The sequence below is a fragment of the Oreochromis niloticus genome, linkage group LG18 (genome assembly GCF_001858045.2).
Source record: "Oreochromis niloticus isolate F11D_XX linkage group LG18, O_niloticus_UMD_NMBU, whole genome shotgun sequence".
Lineage (NCBI taxonomy): Eukaryota > Metazoa > Chordata > Actinopteri > Cichliformes > Cichlidae > Oreochromis > Oreochromis niloticus.
The window spans coordinates 2,082,158-2,108,408 of NC_031982.2; the positions used below are offsets into that span (position 1 = coordinate 2,082,158).

General features: G+C 40.0%; 1 protein-coding gene across 4 annotated transcripts in view; it reads right to left on the minus strand.

Moving 5' to 3' along the window:
• LOC100694797 (nucleoprotein TPR) overlaps positions 1 to 26,251 on the minus strand; it is a 39,113-nt gene that overhangs the window by 5,602 nt on the left and 7,260 nt on the right. For 3 of the 4 annotated variants that reach the window (XM_019347955.2, XM_019347954.2, XM_013276332.3), the window contains exons 6-46: positions 25,520 to 25,684; positions 25,277 to 25,369; positions 23,768 to 23,848; positions 23,573 to 23,660; positions 23,218 to 23,355; positions 22,985 to 23,079; positions 22,350 to 22,547; positions 22,152 to 22,259; positions 21,774 to 21,997; positions 20,624 to 20,787; positions 20,399 to 20,523; positions 20,163 to 20,311; positions 19,670 to 19,832; positions 18,540 to 18,674; positions 16,673 to 16,813; positions 16,311 to 16,506; positions 16,032 to 16,228; positions 15,803 to 15,943; positions 13,473 to 13,589; positions 12,774 to 12,977; positions 12,400 to 12,584; positions 12,038 to 12,185; positions 11,190 to 11,327; positions 7,961 to 8,092; positions 7,676 to 7,806; positions 7,225 to 7,435; positions 6,990 to 7,139; positions 5,955 to 6,047; positions 5,717 to 5,821; positions 5,315 to 5,527; positions 4,941 to 4,979; positions 3,891 to 4,085; positions 3,613 to 3,724; positions 3,307 to 3,500; positions 2,549 to 2,619; positions 2,163 to 2,362; positions 1,812 to 2,018; positions 1,566 to 1,681; positions 1,146 to 1,217; positions 335 to 541; positions 56 to 251 (exon numbers count right to left, since the gene is read on the minus strand). In XM_019347955.2, coding sequence (XP_019203500.1) covers positions 56 to 251; positions 335 to 541; positions 1,146 to 1,217; positions 1,566 to 1,681; positions 1,812 to 2,018; positions 2,163 to 2,362; positions 2,549 to 2,619; positions 3,307 to 3,500; positions 3,613 to 3,724; positions 3,891 to 4,085; positions 4,941 to 4,979; positions 5,315 to 5,527; positions 5,717 to 5,821; positions 5,955 to 6,047; positions 6,990 to 7,139; positions 7,225 to 7,435; positions 7,676 to 7,806; positions 7,961 to 8,092; positions 11,190 to 11,327; positions 12,038 to 12,185; positions 12,400 to 12,584; positions 12,774 to 12,977; positions 13,473 to 13,589; positions 15,803 to 15,943; positions 16,032 to 16,228; positions 16,311 to 16,506; positions 16,673 to 16,813; positions 18,540 to 18,674; positions 19,670 to 19,832; positions 20,163 to 20,311; positions 20,399 to 20,523; positions 20,624 to 20,787; positions 21,774 to 21,997; positions 22,152 to 22,259; positions 22,350 to 22,547; positions 22,985 to 23,079; positions 23,218 to 23,355; positions 23,573 to 23,660; positions 23,768 to 23,848; positions 25,277 to 25,369; positions 25,520 to 25,684 — 6,037 coding nt within the window. The remainder of the gene's footprint in view (positions 1 to 55; positions 252 to 334; positions 542 to 1,145; positions 1,218 to 1,565; positions 1,682 to 1,811; positions 2,019 to 2,162; positions 2,363 to 2,548; positions 2,620 to 3,306; positions 3,501 to 3,612; positions 3,725 to 3,890; positions 4,086 to 4,940; positions 4,980 to 5,314; positions 5,528 to 5,716; positions 5,822 to 5,954; positions 6,048 to 6,989; positions 7,140 to 7,224; positions 7,436 to 7,675; positions 7,807 to 7,960; positions 8,093 to 11,189; positions 11,328 to 12,037; positions 12,186 to 12,399; positions 12,585 to 12,773; positions 12,978 to 13,472; positions 13,590 to 15,802; positions 15,944 to 16,031; positions 16,229 to 16,310; positions 16,507 to 16,672; positions 16,814 to 18,539; positions 18,675 to 19,669; positions 19,833 to 20,162; positions 20,312 to 20,398; positions 20,524 to 20,623; positions 20,788 to 21,773; positions 21,998 to 22,151; positions 22,260 to 22,349; positions 22,548 to 22,984; positions 23,080 to 23,217; positions 23,356 to 23,572; positions 23,661 to 23,767; positions 23,849 to 25,276; positions 25,370 to 25,519; positions 25,685 to 26,251) is intronic. The other variant, XM_013276333.3, reaches the window with a different exon arrangement.

A 26,251-nucleotide genomic window follows, 5' to 3' on the forward strand; every position in this document is an offset into this window, starting at 1 on the left:
GTGATTTTGAGAGGAGCGTGCATGAAATGAGATGTAAGATGGCTTTGGTGCTCACCACTGGCTGTTGGCTCACTGGGGTGCTGTGAGCCTGAGGATGCTCCACACACACTCTCCTCAGTGTTAGTGCCTTCTGTCAGCTCCTCCCGACTCTGCTCTTCGGCCTCTCCGCTCTCCTCGTTACTTTCCTCTCCCGCCCTCACTCCGCTGTCAGCAGCATCGTCATCTTCATCATCATCCTCTTCCTCTTTATACTAACAGACAAAGTTAGAAGTTAACACCTGCCATTAGATTAAAACTCAAAACATTTGCATAAGGTAGTGACAAGCAGCAGCACCTCATCTTCTTCCTCCTCCTCCTCCTCCTTCTCCTCTCCATCTTTACTCTCACGGCTCTCACTGTCGGTGTCGATCACAATCACATCTCGGATGATGGCAGAGCCCTGGGAGGACATCAGGTCAGTGGGAACAGACTGGGACACGCCCTCTTCCTCACTTTCCTTGTCGTCCCCCGCTAAGACTGGGAAGCTCTGTTCTGGGAGCTCCTACATCCCAAACATAAAAATCAGGTCTTATCACACACCTTTGCAGGCCTGTTTGTGGGCATATGCAAACAATCTGACAAGACATTTCAGTTGTGTGAGCCTTTTTATTTTTTTATGTGCATTTACTTCAAGTTTAACCACAAATACTGCATTTTACATTCCAACATCATAACAGGCATCATGCAAGTGTTTAAGGTAAATATTCTCTGCACACCCCATTTTGAACAAGATGTGCAAAATAGATGCAAATCACACCCACTGCATGTTACAACTTACACAAGACAGTTTTTAGTCACCCATTTCACAAATACGGTTTATAATTGTGAATTATTCACCATGCTGTACATTTGAAATCTTAAATGTAACTTGGCAGTGGAAATATGAACCAAAGGCCTGAATACTGTGCATTTGAAGAAACTATCCAGAAGCAGCCTTTTCAGTGGCTAGAGCTGAAAAATCAGGTAAAGTAGCTGCTTTCAAAAGCATCTCTGCAGTCAGAAATCAGCAGAGATAACTAGCTATCAGCTAGCCACTAACTTTAAGTTCTAAGGTCATATGACAACGAACATTTACTTGAACCAGAAGAGTTGACTTGACAACATACCTGACTATCATCTGGTGAATCCTGCCGTTCTTCATCCCTGAGCTCTCCTTCCATCTCCTCATCACCTTCCACCTGAAACACACCAAGTGCCATAGTTTGAGTTACATGTATTAAACACACTCACACAGACAACAAAACAACTGATAATGTCGTGCCAAGCTTTTGAGGTTTTACAGATGTATTCTTGACACAACAGGTTAATATGACTCCTACTGCAGATATCGAATAGGAAGGTTTGGACTTTTCTTCGTGACATCAGTTAAAATTCCCAGACTTTCATCAGTTTGCAAAACTCAAGTGGCCTGGAACAGGTCTGTCTTTAATCAGCATTTCTGCATTTACACAACATAAGATACCCTAGAACTAACAGTTTCAGAATGACAGCACTTTTATTTCTAGTTTCTGGGTTTTCGTGTTTACCTGCATTGCTGCTGTTGCTTTGAGGCGTAGCTTTTTGGTGGTTGGAGAGGTGTGTGAGCTCTCGGGTATGCTTTCTTCTTCCTCTTCATCATCATCTCTGCTTCGCTTTGAAGATGCTTTAGTGGCATCACAAAAACACACCAGGACCTCAGTTAAGAATCTTGCCATCAACATTTTCAGTACTATATTTTGTTTCTTTACTGTTGATGTGTTTTGTGAGTAAAGTTTCAGGCTTCTCTTTCTGACCTGTTACATTCAGAGAGGAGGGGGATGAGGATGTAGATGGCTGCTCCACCTCCACGCTGGGCCCTGCATCTTGACTGGCTGCCTGCTGTTGAGTGGGCTGAACAAACGCTGTGGCCTGAGTGCTGCTTGGCTGAGTTATGGAGGTGGGTGCATTCACCATACTGGAGCTGGTAGAGTGCACAGAGGCTGATGTATTCATCAGCACTGCTAGGAGAAACACATTTCACTTTGACATATACTGACACATACTGCTTTAAAATCTCAAAGCGCATCTCCAGCAGAGATCTACTTTTATTTCAGTTGTCTTCTTCTAGAAGAAAATTGTTGAATGGATGGCCTTCTTGTTCTTACCCTCTTGGCTTTCAGTCTGTGTGGTCGGCATTACTGTGGCCATAGGTGTTGGGACAGGGACAGTTGCCAGGGTAACCAAAGGACGGATGCTGGCTCGAGGCGTGGCCTTGCTGCCAGGAGAGGGACTCGGCTTGTTGCTAGGAGATGGAGTACTTGGGGTGGGTCGGATGTTGGCAGTGGGAGGCTCAGACAGAGTGGAACTGATGGAGAAAAGCGATTTGTTGTGTCTGTTCTACATTTATAAAAGCTCTCTTTCAGGCTTTGAGAGTTCATACTAGCTTCTTTGTAATGTGGTTTTTAAGTTCATCAAACTACAGCCTCATTACGGCCACTGACTAGACATTGTATGAAACGTTCACAATCATAAAGAGCAATTTATAGTTTACCTTCCTCTGTCTTGTGCAGGACTCTTCAACGATATCTGTCTCTGGTCTGCAGACCTCGTCTGATCACCCACCTAAGGACAAACAGGTGTGTTCTTGATCATTACCACAATCACATGATGGAAATAAATTTAGCAAAGCCAAGGCAAACTAATAAAGAAAAAACTGCAATTTTTTTACAGCTGCAATTTAGACAAAAAAAATAATTCAATTCCTCCCCCCCCCCAAAAAAAAAACCTTTCTCAAAGTTGTAAAATACTGTTTCCAGAGTATTTTTAAAAAAAATATTTTGAGAAATTTGCAAATACTTAAAGCATACAATTTGTAATTTTAAAAATATAACCATTTGTAAAATATCTGTATTGTTAAAACCTCAATTTTAAGACAAACAAGGTTTCATGTTTGAATTTTGGAACATTTTGAAAATTAAAATATTAAAATATTAATAGAAATACTATTGTAATAAAGCAAAATGATGTATATTGTGTCTGGGTTATGTTATCCATAATAAATGCTCTCTTTCTGGTGTTGGTCTAGCACAGTCAGTCACACTTTGCTTCTGTAATATTTTCATCTTAGCTTGTAAAGAAAGTTTTTGTTATACCACTTTGGCTTCCTTAATTTTGCGACATACAAACATACATGCACATTAAAATAACAAATCTGAGTTTTAGCATACCTATAGACAATTATAACAAGAAAAGGGTGAGTTTTTTCAAAACATGCTCTATGTAATGTGTGCCTTCAAGTCCATCCTGTACCTTAGCTCCACTCTGGTCCTGTGTTTCTTCTCTGGTGTCAGAGTGCGTTTGTGTCTCTCTCCGTTCCCTAAGCTCTCTGTCCAGCCGAAGAAGTCGTCCTTCATACTGAGATTTGAGGGCATTCATTCTCACCTCCAGCTCCTCTTTACTCTGCTTCAGTTCTTCTACCTCCTGACTGAGCTGCTCTTTAGCACCTGAAGGTAAAGGAAGCAAGTCACAAATTTTAGTCACGCTAAGCATATTTGCTTGTTTGTTTGGTGATATTTGTCAGCAGATTTTCACATTATAGTGTTTTTCTGAGCTTACTGTTTAGTTGGTTGATTTTGGTCTTGGCTCCCAGGAAGGCCTTCTTCGTTTTTTCTTCTTTGTCAGCCATCTGCTGTTTGAGCTGCTCCTCTCTGACTTTACTCTCGGACAGCTGGAGAAAACATTCATTTTTTTAAAAAAAAACCGTTTTCACGACATCTAATTTTAGTGTGTAAAATTCAACATAAGAGACTGTGCTTGCATTAAACGATTATGGAGGGAAATCAAACGACAGTTTGACTAGAATGTAGTTTGGAGTATGTAGGATTCTCAGATACCTCCTGTCTGAGTTTTGCAAGCTCCTCTTGCTGTGCCTGGTTTGCCTCAGCAGCTGCGTTAGCATCACTTGAGTGGACAGACTGGGAACTCTGGTTTTGGCTGGCCTGTGTGGTTCGGCTTGCTTCATTAGCTTGTTTGGCTTCAGTTAGCTGCTCCTTCAGATGTTTTACGTCTGCTTCACGCTCAACAACCGTCTGAAGGAGAGGTAAACGTGCCAAAAAGATTAAAATACCTTTTTATGTGAGACATTTGAATTGCCTAAATTTTTTTCTCCAAATTTCACTGAGAAAAAAGTATTATGTTGAATAAAATTTTAAAGGAAAGAAGAGGACATTAATTAATTCAATTCAATTCAATTCAATTTTATTTATATAGCGCCAAATCACAACAAAAGTCGCCTCAAGGCGCTTTATATTGCACAGTAGATAGCACAATAACAACTCATAGTTCCTAATATAGTCTTCTTCCTCAGATTGACTACTTGCTTGGTTAGCGTTTAGATGATTACAGTAAAAAAGCAAAAAACAAAAACTGTTTTGAGTATTCAGTGTCATGACTTTACAACTTGGGGAAAAAAAGACTGCTCGTGGGAAAGGTTTCCCTTTAGGTCTGTCTGGTAGAAAGGCCTTTTTAAAATAACATTGTGAAGTGTACTTTAACACAAACTAGGACCTTTTCTCACAAATAGCCAAGTAGTTGTTGTAACCAAACTCTGACTGACAGTTGTTAAGTGTAAACCAAATAACCCTGTATTTACTAATGGTTTCACACAAACCACAGTCAATGTCAAAGTCTGGTTTTTATGTTTGTTGCTCTACCCTTTTTGGCCACACCAACAAAACCTTCACTCACTACTTTAACAATTTGTCAGATTCAGTCTTCCTGCAACTTTATCTGTTTAGCACAAACGGAAAACCACGTTGAATGATTGTTTTTTTTGATTGAAGACGATCACATAACAGAGGTAAAAATACAAGGGGACACGGAGAAATGACTGGCATTACTAATCCACTGAAAATTAATCGAATGATGTTGATCTCTTTCCTAACCTTCTGCAAGCTCTCCAACTGGCCTTGAATATCAGTCACCTGTTAGGAGGTAAGCACAGATACAGAAACTACTTGTTAGTTTACTGCAAATATGACAAAAATACTACATGTTAAAAGAAGAATGTTCATCACCAAGCTGTGTGACTGCAGAAGTAAACTGTCATTAGCTGTGATGTAAACTGAGCCTTTTATCATACTGGGACAATATTTACACAAATATTACATGAAGATGTGAAATGTGCAAAGAATTTGTTTTGGGATGTAAATATTTTTGGTGCATATCAGCACCAGAAAAAAAAAGAAGATAATTCTTTGACATCACAGACTTGGGGGGGTCATCACATGACCTCACATTGTTAATAATTGTTGCTCACCTTGCTCTCTGCTTGGCTCAGAGCAGACTTGAGGCTGGAGATTTCCTGGTTGTGGCTCTGTTGGCTGGTTTGGTGGGTCTGCTGAAGCTCTTTCTGACTGGTGAGGTTCTGCTGAAGGGTTTCTTTAGCCTGCTGAAGCTCCCTTTGGAGCTGCTGAATCTGGTTCTGACGGGCTTGAGCTTGAGACTGAGCTGTTTTTAACTGGTTCTGCACCTTTAAGAAAAAGGAAGCAGGTAATCTGGTTACTGTAGACCTATTCTCAAATACTGGCTGGGATTCTTTTAGATCTGGTGATGGAGCTCATGTACATTAACAGTCTTTAGATCAATATTCCAAATAAATAAAAGGTCAACCACAAATCTAGCAAACAGGTAAAATCCCTGTTCCGGCAAGAATGCTCACCTGCTGGGTGTGACTCTTAGCTTGTTGAAGCTCTTTTTGATTTTGGGTTAGTTGGTTCTGATTCTGCTGCAGTTGAGTCTGGGTCTGGGACAGCTGGGACTGGAGCTGTAGAATCAAAGAGATGACAGAGCCAATGGCATGATGAATCTACACAGATAGCTATCTGAATATGGTGTTCATTTTTCCATCTTTGAATAAAGACTTGTAGGCAGTTTCACCTAACTTTGTCAAACTGTACCTGTGTCAGCTGGTTTTGGACCTCCTGGACCTTTTCCTTGAGCTGCTGGTTTTCCTTCTGGGCTCCCTCCAGCTCCTGCAGGGACTTCTGGGCCTGGTGAAAAACTGACAATTAAACTAAAAGAAACAGAACCACTATTGCATCTCTGTGTGTCTCAATACACATAAATATCACAGATATTTACAGTGGCTTGCAAAAGTATTCGTCCCCCTTGAACTTTTCCACATTTTGTCACATTACAGCCACAATCATGAATCAATTTTATTGGAATTCCACGTGAAAGACCAGTACAAAGTGGTGTACAGGTGAGAAGTGGAACAAAAATCATACATGATTCCAAACATTTTTTACAAATAAATAACTGAAAAGTGGGGTGTGCGTAATTATTCAGCCCCCTGAGTCAATACTTTGTAGAACCACCTTTTGCTGCAATTACAGCTGCCAGTCTTTTAGGGTATGTCTCTACCAGCTTTGCACATCTAGAGACTGAAATCCTTGCCCATTCTTCTTTCCAAAACAGCTCCAGCTCAGTCAGATTAGATGGACAGCGTTTGTGAACAGCAGTTTTCAGATCTTGCCACAGATTCTCGATTAGTTATTTATTTGTAAAAAATGTTTGGAATCCTGTATGATTTTCGTTCCACTTCTCACGTGTACACCACTTTGTATTGGTCTTTCACATGAAATTCCAATAAAATTGATTCATGTTTGTGGCTGTAATGTGACAAAATGTGGAAAAGTTCTGATACTTTTGCAAGCCACTGTATGTATATCACAGATATTTATGTGTGATAAATAAAACTAGGAGATATTTTTTTGCTCTGAATTGACTTCAATCATTAAGTATCAAAGTTATTATTCGGGTGGACTGCTGATTAACTGGATAAGAATTGATCTAGATGCATAGAGCAGAACTATTGTTCCAAATATCTTAAATACTCCCTCCATGGCCTTTTTTATTTTTTGGTAAATATGATAAAAATTAAGTTGGAAAAAAAATAAAGACTTGTGCTGGTCATGTTTAACTTTGCTCACCTCCTCCTGTTTTTTCTGCACTTCTCCTTTCAGGGCACTCAGCTCCTCCTGAGTCTTGCTGAGCTGCTCCTGAGCTTTTTTCAACTCCTGCTGCACCTCCTGGTTTGGAGCCACCTCGCTTCCTGCTTTAGTAGCTGTTTCACTGACCAGCTGGAAAAGACAAACAGAAATCCCCATTGCAGTTGTTCTCCACACTCAATGGGTCCAAACCGTTTCCACAAACCTATCGCCGCACCTTGTCATGCTGGGCTTTGAGCTCCTCGTACTGGGTTTTATAGCGTCGTCCAATCTTCTTCACCTGGGTGATGGTCTTATTCTTCTCCACAATGTCGTTGTTTTTTGCTTCCAAGTCTTTCTTCAGAGAGTCTCTTTCGGACGTCAGGCGGGCAACAGACTCTCTGAGGCCATGTAGCTGCGACTGAGCTAAATTTCCACTCGCACTGGATCTGATTCACACATAATCATCTGTGTAAGGTTATTTTGTTGGATGTATTGATCAATTTTCTACTGAGTTGCTGGAAATTAGGTTCCGATCACTCAGCAAAACTGAAAAAGTCTGGTACAAACCACACAAAAGAAACTAGAGTTGGGAAAGTACGTAGTAGGTATATGCACTCAGTTGCGTTCAGTTCACCTTTGTGGCGTTAGTGTATTTAACAGGTGTAAGCCTGTGAGTGTTGTTCTACCTGGCCAGCTCAGCCTTCAGCTTGGCCGTCTCCTCAGCCAGCTGTGTGATGCGCTTCTGTTGAGCCTCTCTCTCCGTAGTGAGTTTCTGTCTCTCCTCAACATCACCGTCTTTCTGTTGGCTGATCAGTTGCTGCAAAAATAAAAAACACAAATCTTCTGAATCTTTTGATTGTATTGTATAAACTACTACACTATGGAACCACTATAGTGTAGCAGAAATGAGAGAGAGAGAAAAGAAAAAGCATTTACACATGTACTCAACCTCCTCCATACAGTGGCATTACCTGATTTTTGGCCTTTAATCGTTTAAGGTCTTCCTCCAACAGCCTCTTGTCAGCCTGCAGGGAGCCATTCTTCTCTGACAGCACAGACAGAGAGTGATGCAGAGGGCTGATGTCTGACTGGAGTTTTGTGACCTGGTGAGACACAACGTTGGGCGTTTTAAAGCTTGCTGCATATTTGACACCAGACTCTCTGTATTTGTGTCACTTCAGCTGATGTGCACTTTTTGATTTCTGTAACTTGGCACTTTGCAAAGCTGGGTTGAAGACACAAGTATACGATCGTGTTGGTTTTTTACCACCATTTTAATGACATTCCAGTACAGAAGCTTAGAGATATATACAATTACAGTGAGATATTGCTACAGTTTGAAAACTTGAAACTTTGTGGAAAAAAATATTTTCTTCTGGTTTTGACTTCTTCCCTTCCTATACAAGTGCTTATGTGGCGATATTGCCCGAGCGGTGGTATCTATTGTTCAGGAGAACATAGCAGCGGCTTCTTGCCCCTTATTGACGGGTATAAATAGAAGTGACTGCCTGATAATATTGCAGCAGCACAAAAAGTGACCAACGGGGTATATATAGTACACAAGAGTAGTTGCAGTAGGCTTCCGGGTATGCTGTAGTGAAGATCTGTATTGTAATTGACTCCACAACATTTTGTTATAGACATTTGCTGCAACTGCTTAAGGTGAAGTATGTCAGGTAAAGGGGGGTATGTTATTTGAACTTGGTTCTAGTAGAAGAGCAATTTCTCTTCAGTTGTTTATTATTGCAGATTGAACTTTACAATCTCCCCCAATCTTTTTTTTTTTTTTAAATATTATGCATTGAAGATAGGGCTGCACGATTTTGCATAAAATGAGAATCACAATTTTTTTGCTTAGAATTGAGATCACGATTCTCTCACGATTTTCTTTTCCAATATAAATATTTATTGCACTTATTAACTGCACATCAACTTCGTAACAGTTGAAACTGAACATAAAAACAATAAATGCCTCACATTTTGTGGTTGCCCCAAAATGTTGCACTGCTTGAAATTCCGTCTCCACCATTGCTTGACACTGCGTGTATAGAGCAGGTAGTGTAACAATAGAAAAATAGTTGCGGGACGGCACTGTGTAGTGTTTGTCTAGGGTGTTGATCATTTTCCTAAATCCCTCGTTTTGCACAGTGTTGATATATCTTTGGTCAGGTGATGAGTAATAGCCTCCGTAATTTCTTTGTGCCTGCGGGAGTTCGACGTGTATCCGGTTGTTAAGTGATGACTTCCTACTTCCGGGCCTAAAGTAGTCTGCGTTTAATATGGCTTTTGGTAAATTTATTGGTATCGTGGGAATACTCTGAAATATCATGTTTGGGCCATATTACCCATTCCTGCACCAAGTGGGTCCTCAGTTGGGCACTGATTTGGGATGCAGACGATAAAACACACGGTATAGGGATTAGTAGCAAAACCTGAATTAAGTCATCTTCAGGACTTTCAGCCATCTGTCACTTTCTTAGTGACAATGGCATACACAATTAATCATCTCGCTGCCAGTTAATGATCATTGCCATGACAGAAGAAACAGCTGATGCTCTGTTAAAGCATGTTTAAAAAGCACCTTATATACAGATGTGCAAATAGTTTTTGACTGCCTGGCTTATTTTTTCACGTTTCTTGTTGCCTTTGTATTGTACGCATGGTAGAATCCTGAAGTCGACATCGAGTCAACATTTACAGCTGTGGTCAGAAGTTTACATCATGGGTATGAATGTGATGGTAAATTTGACAAACAGCATACATCTTTAATGACGTAAAAGAAATCAACACAGGGACAAAAATTATACACACAGGCTCAAATATATACAAACACTAACTTAAATGTTTTACAAAGTGGTGCCGAAGGTTCTACAATGTCTTTAAACTTGACACAGTCAAAGCCTATTTACTTCTCATTGGTGATCATGATTGATGGCTTTTGTGTTGTTAACATGTTTAATATTTTGTATTTTCTTCTATTTAATCTCAAAAAGCTCATAAAACAGTCAGTGATCACTGTTGACCTCCCTCGGCTTTTAATACCGCTAATCATTTATTTAAGCTCAGTTTTTAAAACCTTAGGATGTAACTACAGCACAGCCCATGCAGCAGTATATGAATGACTAACCTCGTATTGTGGATGGATTATCTCACTTGTTCTCCTGGCTGAGGTTTAGTCCTTTTACAGCATCCTGCCATGCGATTACATTTGTTCCTGACCACCGAGAACACTCACGTTAACTTTTATCGAGTGGAAAAAAAGTTAGCTTGTTTATATTATGCTAACATAGCTGTGTCGCTAGCGGTCACGTAGCACTTCATTATATACCAGCTAGCCAAACTTCAGTAACCCTACAAACGTCACTGCTGTTTAGTTTTCTGTCTTCATTTATGTTGGAAGTGATAGCAGAGCTGTACGTTTGAATTTGTTTCCAAAACCCCTCAGTCAGGACATGCTATATTGTATTTAGATAGAAGCTAGCGAGCTAACTTCCTGCTAACTTCTAACGCCGTTAAATGTCATAAATTCCATTTTCATGGATGCCTGGATGTTAAACTCAGTTGTTACACCTGGTAGAGCAGAACACTGATCATTTTATTAAAGATGAAAGACTTTAGACAGTTTTTCAACTCTCAGGAATGCCACAGTGATCGTTTGATATATGAACCTGCAGCGGAGTTTAGGGCCAGACACGGCCAGTGACGTCAGACTGAACAACCGGATAGGGAAGCGCTGTAAGGTTCCCGTTACTGATGTTTGTGTGGTTGACCGGGACGGATTTTCTCCTGTCACTTTCTCGTCATCCCTGACGTGTTCTCCGTTGTTTTTTCCCTGCCAATTTGAGCATCACGGCACAGCTTCTGTATCACGTGGTATAAGGCTCCGCCCTTGTCATTTGTTGAGCAGGAAGAGTGAGCGCTTGTTTTCATGCAGATTACGTCCCGGATCAAAATGCGGCACAATCGTCTTTTCTTTTCTTTTTTTTTTTTTTAAATCGTTGTCATTTGGAAATGAGATCGCACATAAGTATGAATCGAGATCGCGATTTTCTAACGATTAATCGTGCAGCCCTAATTGAAGATAAGTTATTTTTGTCAGTTGTAGCTCTTGGAGAGAAAGGTTACAGTTAGAAAAAAAAAGGTGGAACTGGCCAAGACAAACATTAAGACAAATGGTGACATGCAGTGCTGCAAACTCACTTTAGCCTGAGCTTGCTGCAGTTCTTGCTCCAGTTTATCTCGGTCCATTTTCAGCATCTTGTTGGTTTTCTGAAGAGCACTGATAGTCTCCATCTTCTTCAGCTGCTCTTCCTGCTGGACTAGAGTTTTTGCTGTAGCCTGACAAAGAGGAAGAAACAGATACAGAGCAGTAACAAACAGTATTCTCTATTATGTCCTTTGCACATTTAAAAGTCACACTAGCATCCTACTTGGTGCTTATTTAAAAAAACACTCTTTCTGGCTAAATCCAGTATGGATTTAGCCTACAATACAAGTTTTGTACCTACAATACAAGTTTCTGAACTGACTATCAACCTCACGGTGTTCAAGAAGTTGTATAATAACAAATTTGTGGAAGCAAAGTTTTACAAAGTATAATGAAGCTCTTCATTCTTTAGTAGATTCTCAAATATTAATCAAGGCCTCTTTTTCCTCCAAAAATAACTTGTTTTGTTTTGTTTTTTGAGCAAACTGATGTTATTTACATTTACTCAGCTAAAGTCACAGCATTATGGTGTTTCAAGTGAGGCAAGAGGTGACTCTAACGGCAACAAAAACCAGGACCTCCCACTATATTGGTGTCACAGCTTCACTAATCTAACTAATCTACAGTCACCACACCATATACACCAGCTTTTAGTTGACTACGTTATTTGATCCCAAAAGGTTGATTCTGTTCATCTGGACGTAGCGTTTTCAATGGGAGAAACATCTCATCACTCATTCAAGTGACTTCTTGGAATTTACTTACCTGGATGATTAAGCATGGATCAAGATACGTTATTTGATGAAAGGTAAAACAGATCAAACACTCCCCCAACTCATACCTGCATCTTCTCCCTCTCAGCATTCAGGGTTTCTTGTAGTTCCGTTAATTCTCTTTCTTGGTGTTCCACTCGCTGTTTGTAACGAAGAGCCTCTCTGTCAGACGCCTCACATTGTGCTATAGCGATATCCTTTTCCCGCCGCACAAACCTGCACCGCAAATGCACATTTTACACTCAGTTCTACTTTGAACAAGTAAAAGTTTTATAATGAAAGAATTATTACAATTTCATTTCATCATAAGGTGCTTCTGAGGTAACGATGTTTACATACTCTATTATAAAATAAACCGCAGTGTCAGCTATTTCAATACTTTCAATACACAATAACACAAACACTGATCAACCAGCTCGTGTTGCAGTACCTGAGTATTTCTAGTATTTGCTCAGTGGTCTTTCCTTCCTCACTGAATGACAAGTCAAGCTGCTGTGGTTGCTGTTGTTGTTGCACCTGCCGGCTCTTAGCAGCTATTTCATCCATTTGTTCGTGCAGGAGGGAATTCTGCTTTCCCAACTCCTCACAGCGACGGCTCTGATTTGACAGATCCTCCTGAATGACAGTAATAGTAAGGACTGTTACGATCATTCAGAAACAGTCTTCTAATTACATTTTAATTTTCTTAAACTAAGATTCATAACGTGGTTTGTTTAACTTTATATACCTTAAACAGTTATTCAGACCTGTGTGAAAAGAGGGATGTTATCTTGCCCGATTAAGATTTTTGGGTTGTTGTCCTACCTTCAGCTTTTTCTCTGCTATACTCCAGGTTGCAGTTTTCTCCTGCAGGAGGGAGGTGGTCTTCTTTAATTCCTCCTCTAACTCCATCTTTTGTGCTGTTCCTTGTTGGAATTTTTTCTTCAGTTCCTGTAGAGCCTCCACATCAGCAGCATGAAGCATTAGCTCGCGCTCATACTTAGCCTGTGCCTCTCCGGCTAGCTTAGTCTGACAGGAGAAGAGAAGGGGAGGGACCTTGAGTTGCATGTCAAGTGTGGTTTTCTTACTGTAGGTAAAAATTAAAAAGAAAATACTGGCAACCACCAGTGCTACCCCTCAGCCTCCTAGTAGACACACTTATGATATCATTTTCAAAATCCTACGTCACCTTGTTGTCAAGTCCACAAGAGTTTTAGAAAACTTACTCTGTCCTTGAGTCTAAGTGACCTTGACCTCAAACTCCTTCAAGAATTTTAGTAGATGCACTACTATCTAGATTTGCCATTTGAAAATCTAGATGACTTCTTTTATGAAATTCACAAGATTTTCTGAAAATTAGGTCAAGGTCACTGAGATTCAAGCTAATCCAAGATCTACGTTGCCTCCTTTATGAGTTGGTGGTGGGGTGATGACAATACCCCATCAGCTTTTTACGGCTGAGCGGTAGAAACTGGTAGGAGTACAGTAGAAACCAAGTATATTAATCAATGCACGTGTGTGTACCTGCAGCAGGCTGTCCTGTACAGCCTTCTGCTCCAGAGTTACAGCAGCAGTTGCCCTCTCCAGAGCCTCCTGTTGCTCTACCCGACTGGCCTTCAGACTGCGTTGTAGCTCACACACCTGTACAAAGAGAGTAAAGGAGATTACGATTACGGTCATTGCATTATCAAGTTGTCCGTGGATCTATATGTGCCTGAACAATTGAGCTTATTCTATAATTTGCATTTTAAAAACAAATAATTGTTGGTGACTAATTTGTCATAATATTCATAATAATTGCGCTCACGTGGGTCATGCAGCACAAAGTTATTTAAGTTGTGAAGGTGAAGGCAAACATGGCTGGAAGCGTTACTGCTGAAGATTCAATTCCCAAACGAGCAGCTACTTTAGTGGTGTGGAATTATTTTAGATACAAACCAGCATATACACAACAGACCACGATAATATGCAAGGAGTGCAAAAAGCCTGTAATGTCAAAGGGGGGAAATATCACTAACTTATTTCACCTTCTTAAGCATCAGCACCCAAGCCTGTATCAGGAATGTCTGAAAGCCTGGGAGGAAAGCTCTGCAGCTAATGCTACAAAACTAAAATAAAGTAAGCTAGTTCAGCATGGCATCACCAAGTCTCTCGCCAGTTGTACTCGGTATGACTTGATGCATTCTCAATGATCCAGGTAAGTAAATCCCAGAAGGTTGATTCTGTTCACCTGGACGTAGACGATATTACCCAAACTGTCACCATTTGTTTGGCGAAAGATATGATGCCAATCCAAACAGTGGAGAAGGAAGGCTTCATGCAGCTTGTTAGCAGCTAGACCTGCAATACACCCTAAGGAAAAGGACTTTTTTTTCAAGACGGCGCTCCCAGACTCATTTTTATCTGTGAATTACTATGCACTAACCACAGATTTATGGTCAAGTAGTATGACAGAGCCTTACCCCAGTCTGAGGCAAAGAACAGGGGGAGAAATTGTATTTTTATACTTCTTAAAGTTATTGCACTTTTTAAAATAGTTTTCATAGAATATTTCAAGTCAATGTGTTACGTTTATTTTGTCAAATGAATAACAACCAATTTTTCTGTATTTTGGCAAATTTATTGGTATCGTGGGAATACTCTGAAATATCATGTTTGGGCCATATTACCCATTCCTGCACCAAGTGGGTCCTCAGTTGGGCACTGATTTGGGATGCAGACGATAAAACACACGGTATAGGGATTAGTAGCAAAACCTGAATTAAGTCATCTTCAGGACTTTCAGCCATCTGTCACTTTCTTAGTGACAATGGCATACACAATTAATCATCTCGCTGCCAGTTAATGATCATTGCCATGACAGAAGAAACAGCTGATGCTCTGTTAAAGCATGTTTAAAAAGCACCTTATATACAGATGTGCAAATAGTTTTTGACTGCCTGGCTTATTTTTTCACGTTTCTTGTTGCCTTTGTATTGTACGCATGGTAGAATCCTGAAGTCGACATCGAGTCAACATTTACAGCTGTGGTCAGAAGTTTACATCATGGGTATGAATGTGATGGTAAATTTGACAAACAGCATACATCTTTAATGACGTAAAAGAAATCAACACAGGGACAAAAATTATACACACAGGCTCAAATATATACAAACACTAACTTAAATGTTTTACAAAGTGGTGCCGAAGGTTCTACAATGTCTTTAAACTTGACACAGTCAAAGCCTATTTACTTCTCATTGGTGATCATGATTGACTCTAACTGCTAGTTTTTCTTTGCCAGCATAAAAATTTATTTGTCTGAAATGAAAATCAGATTGACCAATACACAACAATGGGAAAGTCCCAGAAATTCAGCAAAGATCTAAGAAATTGTAGATTTACACAAGTCAGGAAGGTTTAGTGGAGCAATTTCTAAACAAATGTAGATTCCAAATTTTGTTCAAATTCAAGTTATTCAGATGTGTCTTTTTCCAGACCTTGGCAAACTAACACAAGAACAACGCAAGAACCTCCAAGGCTCAAGCCCGGAAACTGCTGAAACACCACTGTCATGGTCCACATTGAAGCAAGTTTAATGTAGCCGTGGACTGAGTGGGTGCCATCCAAGAAAGAACCGCCTACTCCAAAATTAACACTTTCAAGCTCAACTTTGCAGCTGCTCACACGGGCACTTGTTTTTAAAAGTCATTAAAGATGTATGCTGTTCAATCATTCCACTCTATTCTAAGAGATCAGTAAAAGTCTAAATTACTATAACATTCATCCCTGATAAGTGTATATATGCAAACTTATGACCACAACACTAAGTAAACGTGTGATTATATCAGAACACATATTAAATTATAACTCACTTGTTTCTCCACTGCACCCACAGCCTTTCTTCTTTCCTCTTGCTCTTGCTGCTTCATTTTCTCCAACTCTAAAATCCTCTTCTCCAGCTGCTTCTGCACCTCTTCCGACTCTTTCAGACGAACCTCCAGAGGAGAACGTAGCTAAGCATGAAGAAAGGTCAGTATGAGAGTATGTTAAAAGGTGTGCACAGGGCAAAGTATAGTATTTAGTAGTATTTAGGAGTTGTACCTCCTTCTCTTTCTCTAGACTGTCTTCCAGAGTCAGCACCACAGATCTATATTGCTCTACGGAGGCATTAGCACTCTTCAGCTGTTCCTCTAATTCACTCTTTTTCTCCTCAACACTGCGCAGGAGACCTTTCACCTCTAAGAGCTCCTGCTCTGATTGGCTGGTTAGCTGGGAGGCTGCTGGGACTGGAGAGCGCACTGTGGGAGACATTACTATTGTTTTACAGCTGACTTTGAGTATACAGGTACATTAACCCTTTGTACCGCCATAATGACTTACCTCTCAACGGTGCTCGGAGGCCTACGGCCCTGGTAACTGGCGTGGTGGTGGTGCTGGTAGCCTCAGAGGAGGTAGCAGAGGCCAGCTGGGCTTTCAGTGCTGCCACCTGCTGTTCAGAGCTACGCAGCAGCTCCCTGGTCTTCTGCTGCAGTGTGTTTTGGGTCTCTAGCTGCTTCTTAGCTTCTAACAACTGAGCCTGCAGAGCAAATGGAGGTCACAAAGGAACAAGGAATGAAACTCTTATAACACACACACACACACACACACGATGGCTACAAAATCAGTCTATCAGTCTACTCGAGCCATGCGCTCTCCAGCAACATTTACAATGAAAGAAATAAACACACAAATATTATACATACATCCATAGTACGCCCGAGGGCATGTCTCTGTGCCACTTCCTGTTCTAGTCTGGTCTTCATCGAAGTAAGTTCTGACTCCAGTTGTTCTATCTTGTTGTTCAGATGCTGGCGTGTCTCTGTTTCTGCACGCTCCATCGTCAACTGGACATGACATCCCAAGAAAGTGAATTTAACACTTTTAAACTTTAGACATGCTTTATACCTATACTGAAGGACAAAGAGATGACTACCAAAACAGGTGTTCAGAGTAGTCTAAAGCTTTGGTATATTTACATACACCTCATACAAGGGCTGGGCCGTATTATACTTCACGGTAATACCGGTATAATGTTAGGCAATGATAAGAATAAATAAATAAAAAATATATCGTGATAGAATATGGGTAAAATGTGCAGTGCCTTTGTTTTCAGACGCACATGGCGGAAAAAGCATGGCGGCGACGGAGAACGAGAAGGGCAAAAGCGGATCGTTGAATGAAACAGATGAACAAAAATTGTTTTTTAAAAACGTGCAACTTCAGTGATGTGGAACTGGTTTGGTTTTTGTCTGTCAGATACCCACCAAAGCACATTTTTTTGTAGTACATGCAAGTGGACCGTCGTTATTACCGTATTTTCCACACTATAATGGGGCGACCGTGGTTCAGGGGGTTGGGAAGCTCATCTTGTAACCGGAAGGTTGCCGGTTTGATCCCCTTATCTGTCTGTCTTAGTCGTTGTGTCCTTGGGCAAGACATTTCAACTACCGCCTACTGGTGATGGCCAGAGGGGCCGATGGCGCGATATGGCAGCCTCGCTTGTGTCAGTCTCCCCAGGGCAACTGTGGCTGCAGCTGTAGCTTGCCTCCACCAGTGTGTGAATGTGAGAGTGAATGAATAGTGGAATTGTAAAGCGCTTTGAGGGTCTCGAAAAGCGCTATATAAATGCAATCCATTATTATAAAGGCACTCTTAAAAGCCTTTAATTTTCTCAAAAATGAACAGTGCACCTTAAAATCTGGTGCGCCTTATGTATGAATTCTGGTTGTGCTTACTGACCTCAAACTCATTTTATGTGGTACATGGCGCTCAAAAAAATGTTTTAGTACGACTTTGGTAAGCTACGAAGCCACATCGCTTGATGGATTGTCGGAGCATTACAGCTACCGTAGTCAGGAGCCTAGCGGAGTAATACGTACTACACTTCAACATAATATTACCGTATTGTGTGTGTATAAGGACCCCAAAATGGCACCTGTTAAGAGACATGCGTATGAAGCACATTTTAAACTCAAGGCTATCAGTCGCGCAGTAGAACATGGGAACAGAGCAGCTGCGAGAGAATTCAGCATTAATGAGTCAATGGTACAAAATTGGAGGAAGCAAGAAGAATGAGTTGAGTAAAGTTAGACTTATCTGACTGCTTTATTTTGCTTAATGCGCCTTATAATCCTGTGCACCTTATGGTCCGAAAAATACGTACTTGACTTATTTATTTGGCACGCTGCAGTTTCATGTTGCAAGGCACCTCTTTTTAACTTTTGTGGATATTATACATGGTTATGCTCAGGATATGTCAGCCCATTTCCACTGAAAATGCCTTTTGGTTAAACTATCAGCAAGGAATTTGCATTTGCACTGTTACATTTTTATATAGCTTTAGTGCACATAAAAAACAGCTGAGTGAAAATAAAGTGATGGGGGTTTTTTGCACTAATAAAGTTGTGGAATTATATCGATATCAGTTATATTGTCAGTTATATCATTATCGCAAATTTTCCAATATATATCGTGATAAATATTTTTGGCCATATTGCCCTGCCCTACCTCATACATATATAAATTACCAAAAGCATCATGTCTCCAAACCCTGCTGCTGTAATATGGTACCTGTATGGTCTTGAGGTTGGTGAGCAACAAGTTTTGGTTACGTTGTTCAGCAAGCATGGCTTCCTTCTCTCGACTCAGTCGACTCTCTGCTTGTCTCAACATGTCTCTCTCTTTAGTCAGGTTCTCCACACGCACCTACAGACAGAGGCAGGTTACTGATAAAATGACAAAGGTGACAAAAGTGCCCATGAAACAACAAATATGACTACGAACTTGATCCAAATTCGGAGGATTGTATATGTAATATTTTGTTCTTGCTCTCACCAAGAATGATTTTTTTTTTTTTTTTTTTTGTCTCGTTCAGACCCAAAAGTACACATGATTAGAAATTTAACTTACTAGGGAACACATTCATTCCCTTTTTTATTCCGTTTATGTTTATGAAGCAGCTGCAAAAGCCACGTGAACATAAATTGCTAACTGGTTATGCCTTTATGGGGCAGTCTGGTTTTATTTTTAACATGTAGGTGTCGTGTGTGACTCAGCCATTAAACTGAGAATCTGCCAGTGCTAAAAGATGTTTGTAGTAAATATGGAATTGAAGCCTAAAATGCACACTTACACAGTCTACTGTAACCTTTCTTTCCAATCATTCATAATGACGTTTAATGTACTTCCAAGGTGAGTTAATATAAACTTTTCAGACATATCACACATGTTTAATAGACCAAACCAGAAAGAACTCTGGAGTATTGAAAATCCTCTCTTGTTTTGATCCACTCAGGCTGCTGAAACCTAATGTACAGAGAGGCAGATGTACTTTTGGGCCATTTCCATTGGAAAGAGAGAAAAGAAGGCGCGGAAACACAAAAATCTGTTAACCGGTCCTTTAGGTTAAAAAGCAGACAGACCCATTAGTCTAGCAAAATAAGATATAAATAAAAATCCTTGCAGTGGTCAACTGGCCCAGCTGTAAATTAAGTTGTTACAAGTGCAAAAAAAAACCATATGTGCCTAAATTAAGTTACTATGTTAATATTATCTTAGGAAAATATTGGTTTTAATGTTTAATGTTTTCACAATACTGTGGTCTCTGCTATATTTAGAATGACATCCAGTACAGCCCAATTGACTCCATAAGTCCTTTTATCTTTCTAGCCGTCCTGATCCTCACTGCTCGTCTTGCTCACCTCTTCCAGAGCAATTTTTTCATTAGCCTGTCTCAGGTCCTGGCTCATTGTGTGGATAATGTGCTCGTGTCGCTGGGCTGTTGCAGACATCTTTTGGTTCCTCTCCTGAAGGATAACGATCTCTCGGCGGTATGCTGATACAGCCTCCTGGAGTATTTCGTATCTGGTATTTAGAAACACACACAGATCTCAGCCTTTAAAAATAAATCCTGGCGACTCCCAGTACTCCCCCAAGCCTCCTGGTAGACACACCACTGGTATCAATGCTACATCACTTTGTTTTTAACTTATTGCATTCAAAAGATTGAGAAAAATTTCCTCTGACCTTGAGGTCACTGACATTCAAACTCGTACAAGATTTTTAATAGATGCAGCTATTGTATCAATTTGAAAACTGAGTCACTGCATTTATGACAATACTCCTTCAGCCGTTTACAGGCGAGGGGTAAAAAAGCATAAACTGTCACATTAGTGTTTTGTGTCCTAAACCCACCGCTTGTTGCTGAACTCCAGCTGAGAAGTCAGCTTGGCGTGGCTGGAGCGGAGTTCTGTCAGCTGCCTTTGTAGCCGATCATTGGTTTCATTCAGTATCCTGTCGTTCTCTGCCTTCTCCTTCTTATACAGCGTGAAGGCGTCATTGAGCTGGGAACAGACACACATCACAAGAGCTTCAGGAATTTGATTCCTAACTCAACATTCGCTTTCATATACAGATGTGCTTGTGTGTACCTGTTTTAAAGCTGCTTTTGTCTGAGCACTCTGTGCCGACTCTGCAGCAGCAGCTCTCTGAGGAGTAGAGCGAGCAGCTGGTATTGAAGAGCGGCCGTGTGCAGGCTGGGGAGAAGAGTCTTGACCTGAAGTTGCAAACAAAAAATAAAAATAAAAATAAAAACTTGATTGTGTCTATTCACCACCAGAGGTGCTACATACAGGTCTTAGTATTTTTTTTGTCACCTTGAGGAGGCAGACTGAAGCCAGTGCTCTGTGTCAGCAAAGCCTTGTACATGTCTCTCTGCCTGGCATTTGACTCTGCCAGCTGTTTCTGCTGGTTCCTCTGCTCTCTCAGTTGCTCCACCTCCTTATGAAGTCGATCCACACTGGACTCCAACTCTGATATCCTACAAGAAATCACGTGTACATAGTTCATCTTTAAAATAGAATGATGTTACATATGACTCACTTTTCTTACATTTTCCCTGATTAACTACGATAAATAAAGATATCAGCTGACTTCATAATTAACTGGTTACCATAACTAAATACCAAACACTGATTAGTAGATATTTATTGAAAACTGTATGGTGAAAACCAAGATAAATAATGTACCATTATTAGCTAAAATGTTATTAATTTGCAATATTGTTAAAAACACTACAATAAAGTACTTAGAATCCCTGTTCCTAGACAGGTAGAATAGCTATAATTCAATTTGATAATTTGCAAATGAATTAAACCCCATATTTAATTAAAATAGTGCAAATGCAAGATTTTAAAGGTTGAGTGTGAGACATTGTTTACTTTTTTAAAATATTTGAGCTCATTTTGAAGTTTTAAAAGAGTACACTCTTAAGAACTTGGGTGAAATTTAAACAATGTTTAAATTTCAGCAGCTCAGTAGTTCATTGCCTAAAAAGTGCCAAAAAATATTTTCAAGGAGTGAGTCTGGACTACTACTCACCAGTTTAGCCATGCTGTTGCAGAATGTGTTTTAGCATTACCAATAACAAATAAATAATAATGCTGAATTCAATTGAAATCACTTATGCTCACCCACAGAGTGGCAGCAAGCCTCTAACCCATCTTTTGAGATTCCTTAATCAATCTTTGATCAAATTACCTAAAAACAAATGCTGACTAGTCCTACTGTGACTACCACACAGGACATTACAGTCCAATCTTTTGTCATCTCAGTGGCATGAAGACACAAAACTCCCAATGGTTAGAATGATTTGCTTCTGTACATCCAATTAAAATCACATCTATTAGTTACTGAAAGTTCAGTGTTAAGACATTTGTGTCACTGCATTGTGGACACAATTGTACACCATTTATAAAAATGGCACTGAAGAACCAGGGCTAAATATAATAGTCCCATCACTCTTACCGTGCTGATGTTACTTGGCTCTGCTGTTTGTCCTTCTCCTCCTCCAGCTCCCTCAGCCTTCCCAGAAGGCTTTGGTTGTGCCTCTGGAGCTCCTCCACACTGCGGAAAGACAGCTGGTGAGGGCTGATCACCTCTGAAGTGCTAGAAATGTCAGCAGAGCTGCTGTCATCCTTGGTCACCTGGTTGCCCCTGGCTTCCTCCAACTCCACCAGAAGACCACACACCTGGAGAGAAATGAATCAGTGCAAGCTCTACTCTGTGTTTAACATTAATAATTTATTATTTCCCCACTCACATGATGGTCATTAAACCTAATCAGACATAACAGCACTAATGATAGAATTTCTTCTGTGTATTGCTCTAAATATCTTAGCATACCTGAGCAGATGTATCCTCCAAGAGTCTTTCAGTCCTCAGTTTCTCTCTCTCCAGGGTATCACAGTGCTGCTTTACCTCCTCTTTCTCTTTTTGCAAACTGTAAATTTCCTAACGGCAAAACATGAACAACATGTAAGTTTTATATGACCAAACAAATCAAAAATTGAATCAATCGGGTTTATAAAACAGCTGCCTTACTGTTCGAGCTTGCTCCAGTTTGTTGCACAGGGAGGCCATGGATCTCTGCATGCTCTCGTACTCCTCCCTCTGTTGTTTCAGGACAGGAGCTTTGGATTCGACCTCCTGAACAATCTCATCCAGCACACGGCTCACTCTCCTTGTCTCCTGCTTCTCCAGCTGAAGCTGTGTCTGACACTCAGTATACGCATTATACAGCTAAACACAGAGACAGCAAAGAAAGAATTCTTAACCACAAAAGTCTACACTGCACTCTACGCTACAGTAGTACAGATACACTACTGGAAGGACGATTTACAGCACACTTGAAAATATCTAGAACCTTGCAATATATCAGAGTGTCTCAAGTAACAACCACAATAAACAAATTCATGGTTATTCTTGGTTAAGCCCTCCCTTTTTTTTGACGTAACATAGCAAAGAAATGCAATGCTCTCTAATGGCCTAAAATTTTGTTCACAAGAGGTGGAAAACACTCCTTTGAAAATCTGCTCCATGATGATGTGGTTTACGGCACCGTTTCTGGATATTCATAATACCAAATAGCCCTTCTACCACATCCCAAAGGTGTTTTATTGGATTCAGACGTAGTGTCTAATTCTCACTGACACCTTGGTAAAATCCCGTGAACTCACATCAAAGAACTTCATCCCAGGTTTGACAATCGCTGCAATGGAGGCTGCTGAAGGGCACATGGCATCCAACTGTTCTTCAGTCATAGAAGGCATGCCTGGAACACAATGTGCACATGTAAATACAGCTGTTATGGGTTTCCAGAGACATTCTCATAAAAGCAGACTTAGCTTGATAAGCACAGGTAAAACGTGTGTGTGTGTCTGTGTGTGTGTGTATATATATATGTTCTTACAGCAGTGTTTGCCTGCAGCCTTCACTGTAGCATTTTCTAACTCCTTTTCCATTTTCTTGATCTTATCTTTAAGCTCTTCTTCAAGCCGAGTCTTTAGCTCCTCACCCTCTGACACCTTCTTTTCTAGAGCCTTATTGGCTGCAAAGGGAGCAAAATCAAACACACAGCGGTCATTAGTAACACTTTGAATATGGAAAGCTACAGAGCAGGTTAAATATATTAAGAATACACATTTACTACAAAGGCTTTGGGGTTCATGATGGCACTAGTTTTGTATTTGCATTATAAACTAATATTCATACTTTTAATTAATGACCAGGTGTGCAGAAACAAAACTAAAAACATGGATACGTACCTTCCCCCGTTTCTTTCACTAGCTTGCTGAGTTCTTCAACAGCTCTGCTCAGTTCTTGGTTCTTTGTCTCCATGTCTGTTGCTGCCCCCTACAGGGAGGAAAAGGATGACTCTTAGAAGAACATGGCACTACAGTGTAACAGAAGGTTTTAGTTATTTAAGCAACAACTATCTTAGTGACTTTGTGACTTTTCACCTTATAGAGTGAAGACAACTTGACATGAGCATTGAGTTCGTTGCAGTACTTCTCTTCCATGGCGCTCTTCTCATCTTTGACCTGGAAAGATATTTAGAAAATAAATGCAATGCATAACATATGTGTATGCAATCACTGTATCATTGGCAGATTAAAAAAAATGCTGATCAATTGTTTGATCAATAAAACAATTAATAATACTTGAAGAGATCTTTCAATAAATCCTGGAGCACAAAGTTTCCAAGGCATCTAATTAGGGTTTAAGCGCTTTGACGCAGTTCACCACTGTCACCATGGAAACACAAATAGGAGGGTTTCACCCTTATTTGCCACTAAAATCAGAGCTCCAATAGAAATGTATGAGCAGCGCGTAAAATGAAAAGTCTGAAAAAACACTGATAACACACTACAGAGACAGTGATGCTGGCACAGTTTAACGTGGAGGGAGTCTGTTTACACACAGTGAAGAGCAAAGAGGCGGAGCCATTACTGAGATGTTGAGTGAAAGAAAATATGTTTCTAGCATCCAAACAGCAGCGCTGTTCTTTTGATTGCATTAAAACCTTTCAGGGAAAAGGCTGGTGGGAGTCCTTTATCAAAGCACCTGATGAACAAACTCAGACATGAATAAAAGCAAACTTTGTAGCTGCTGGTACATGTTTAAATTATACAGCCTAATGACGTCCTATTTTACATAGAAGCCGTACCTGCAGCAAAAAGGGTTGGGTCTAAAGGGGGGCATGGATGTACAAGGCCTTGGTAACATTTTTCAGATTGAAAGTGACATAATATCAAATTGCATTAATATTTAAAAATATAAAAATTAAAGCTTTTTTCACAAGCCAATAAAAATGTACATGTGCCAGTAAAACTCTGAGCCACTTGAGGGTTGTTAGGCTGATCAGTGAATTATTGTTAATATTAATTAACATCTACAACATGTTTTCTGCAGTACAGAAACTTTGCATCGAAGCACAGAGCAAACTTCAGAATGCTGATATGCTTGCTTATCTTCATTGCAGCCACCACATTCTCCTTTAAAGGCTTACAGACACATTCACTGCACACTTAAACATGCAGAAACATGTACAAAAACTCATAAAGCCTTCAAGAAGACAGAGTAAAGATGACATTTTTATGCCTTATCACATATTTATCTTATTTTATTTGACTTTTACTCTACTTGATAGCATTTATACATGTTTGCATTTAAGAAAATGTTTTCTCTAAAGACTCAAATTGAATATGACACATAAAAACAAAGGAGTTTTTTGGTGGTTTTTTTGGACAAATGAAACAGATGACCGACAAAACAAAAACACTGCAGTTTCTAAAATAGAAACCAATGAACAGTTCATTTTGAAAGACCTGTATTTTTTTCTCTTTTTAATATGTATTATTGCTCATTAATAAGTCAAAAGTATTTCTTATCCAATTAATCAATTAATATAATAATCAATTACTAAAATAATCAATAGCTGCAGCCCTACATAAGTGTTTCCATGTTACCTGTTTCAGTTTGTTGTTGAGGTCTTCAGCTCTTTTATTCTGACTTTCACTGGTTTCCTTTAGAACAGTGAGTTGACTTCCCAGTACAGCCACCTGTGGAAGAGAAATATTGTTACTAAAGACGTTAGCGCTGTGACTAGAATAGCTAATTAATCCTACATATTCCACAACTACTGATAATAAAGGAGATTAAAACCAACAGGGAATTTACATTCAGTTTATACAGTACTGTATAAATCTTACCTTCTGCTCGCTGCTCTTCAGACTGCTCTGCAGCTCCAGGATCTCTTGGCCTTTCTCTCTGTTGGTGTTCAGCAGTTCCTCAGTTTTGGTCTTTAGCTCTGCAGTCAACCACTCGATCTTCTTCTCAAGCAGCTCCTTCTCCTGCTCCATACGCTTCTCCCGGTGCTGTAAGATACATTTCCAGTAACACTTCTCTCTTCATGCCACAAAAATTTTCCACAGGAAAAAAAAAAAAAAAGGCATTTTAAAGGTGGACCAATTATCGTTTTTACTATAAGCTCAAAAATAAATAATTCGCAATCCTTATTCAACCTGAACAGGCCTCAACGCATTTTGTCTGAAAGAAGCAGTTTCATTTTCTATCCCTTTAAGACTGTCCAACTAAAAAGGCCACTGTCTTCTAAAAGGCTGTCCCTTGTCTGGCTTCCACAAGTAGAACTCAGTCCCAGTAAGCACTGTTCTCTGCAGGACTGTAGGCCTTCTCGATTAAGTCAAAAGTAATGATTATTGTGATCAGTCATTTTAGCCTCAAGCCCTTGTAAGACGACCCCAAGCCCGTTTTGCAAGTGCAGCTGCTGTTATTGGCAGACTGCAGTTTGAGCAAACATCTGAAACAGAGATTAAAGCAGAGCATCTGTTTGTGTGTAATATTATGCTTCTTACCTGCTTATTGTGTAGTTTATTTGGTGTGTTTAACATAAGGTGAACCTGTTGGTGAGTGTGTGTGTGTGT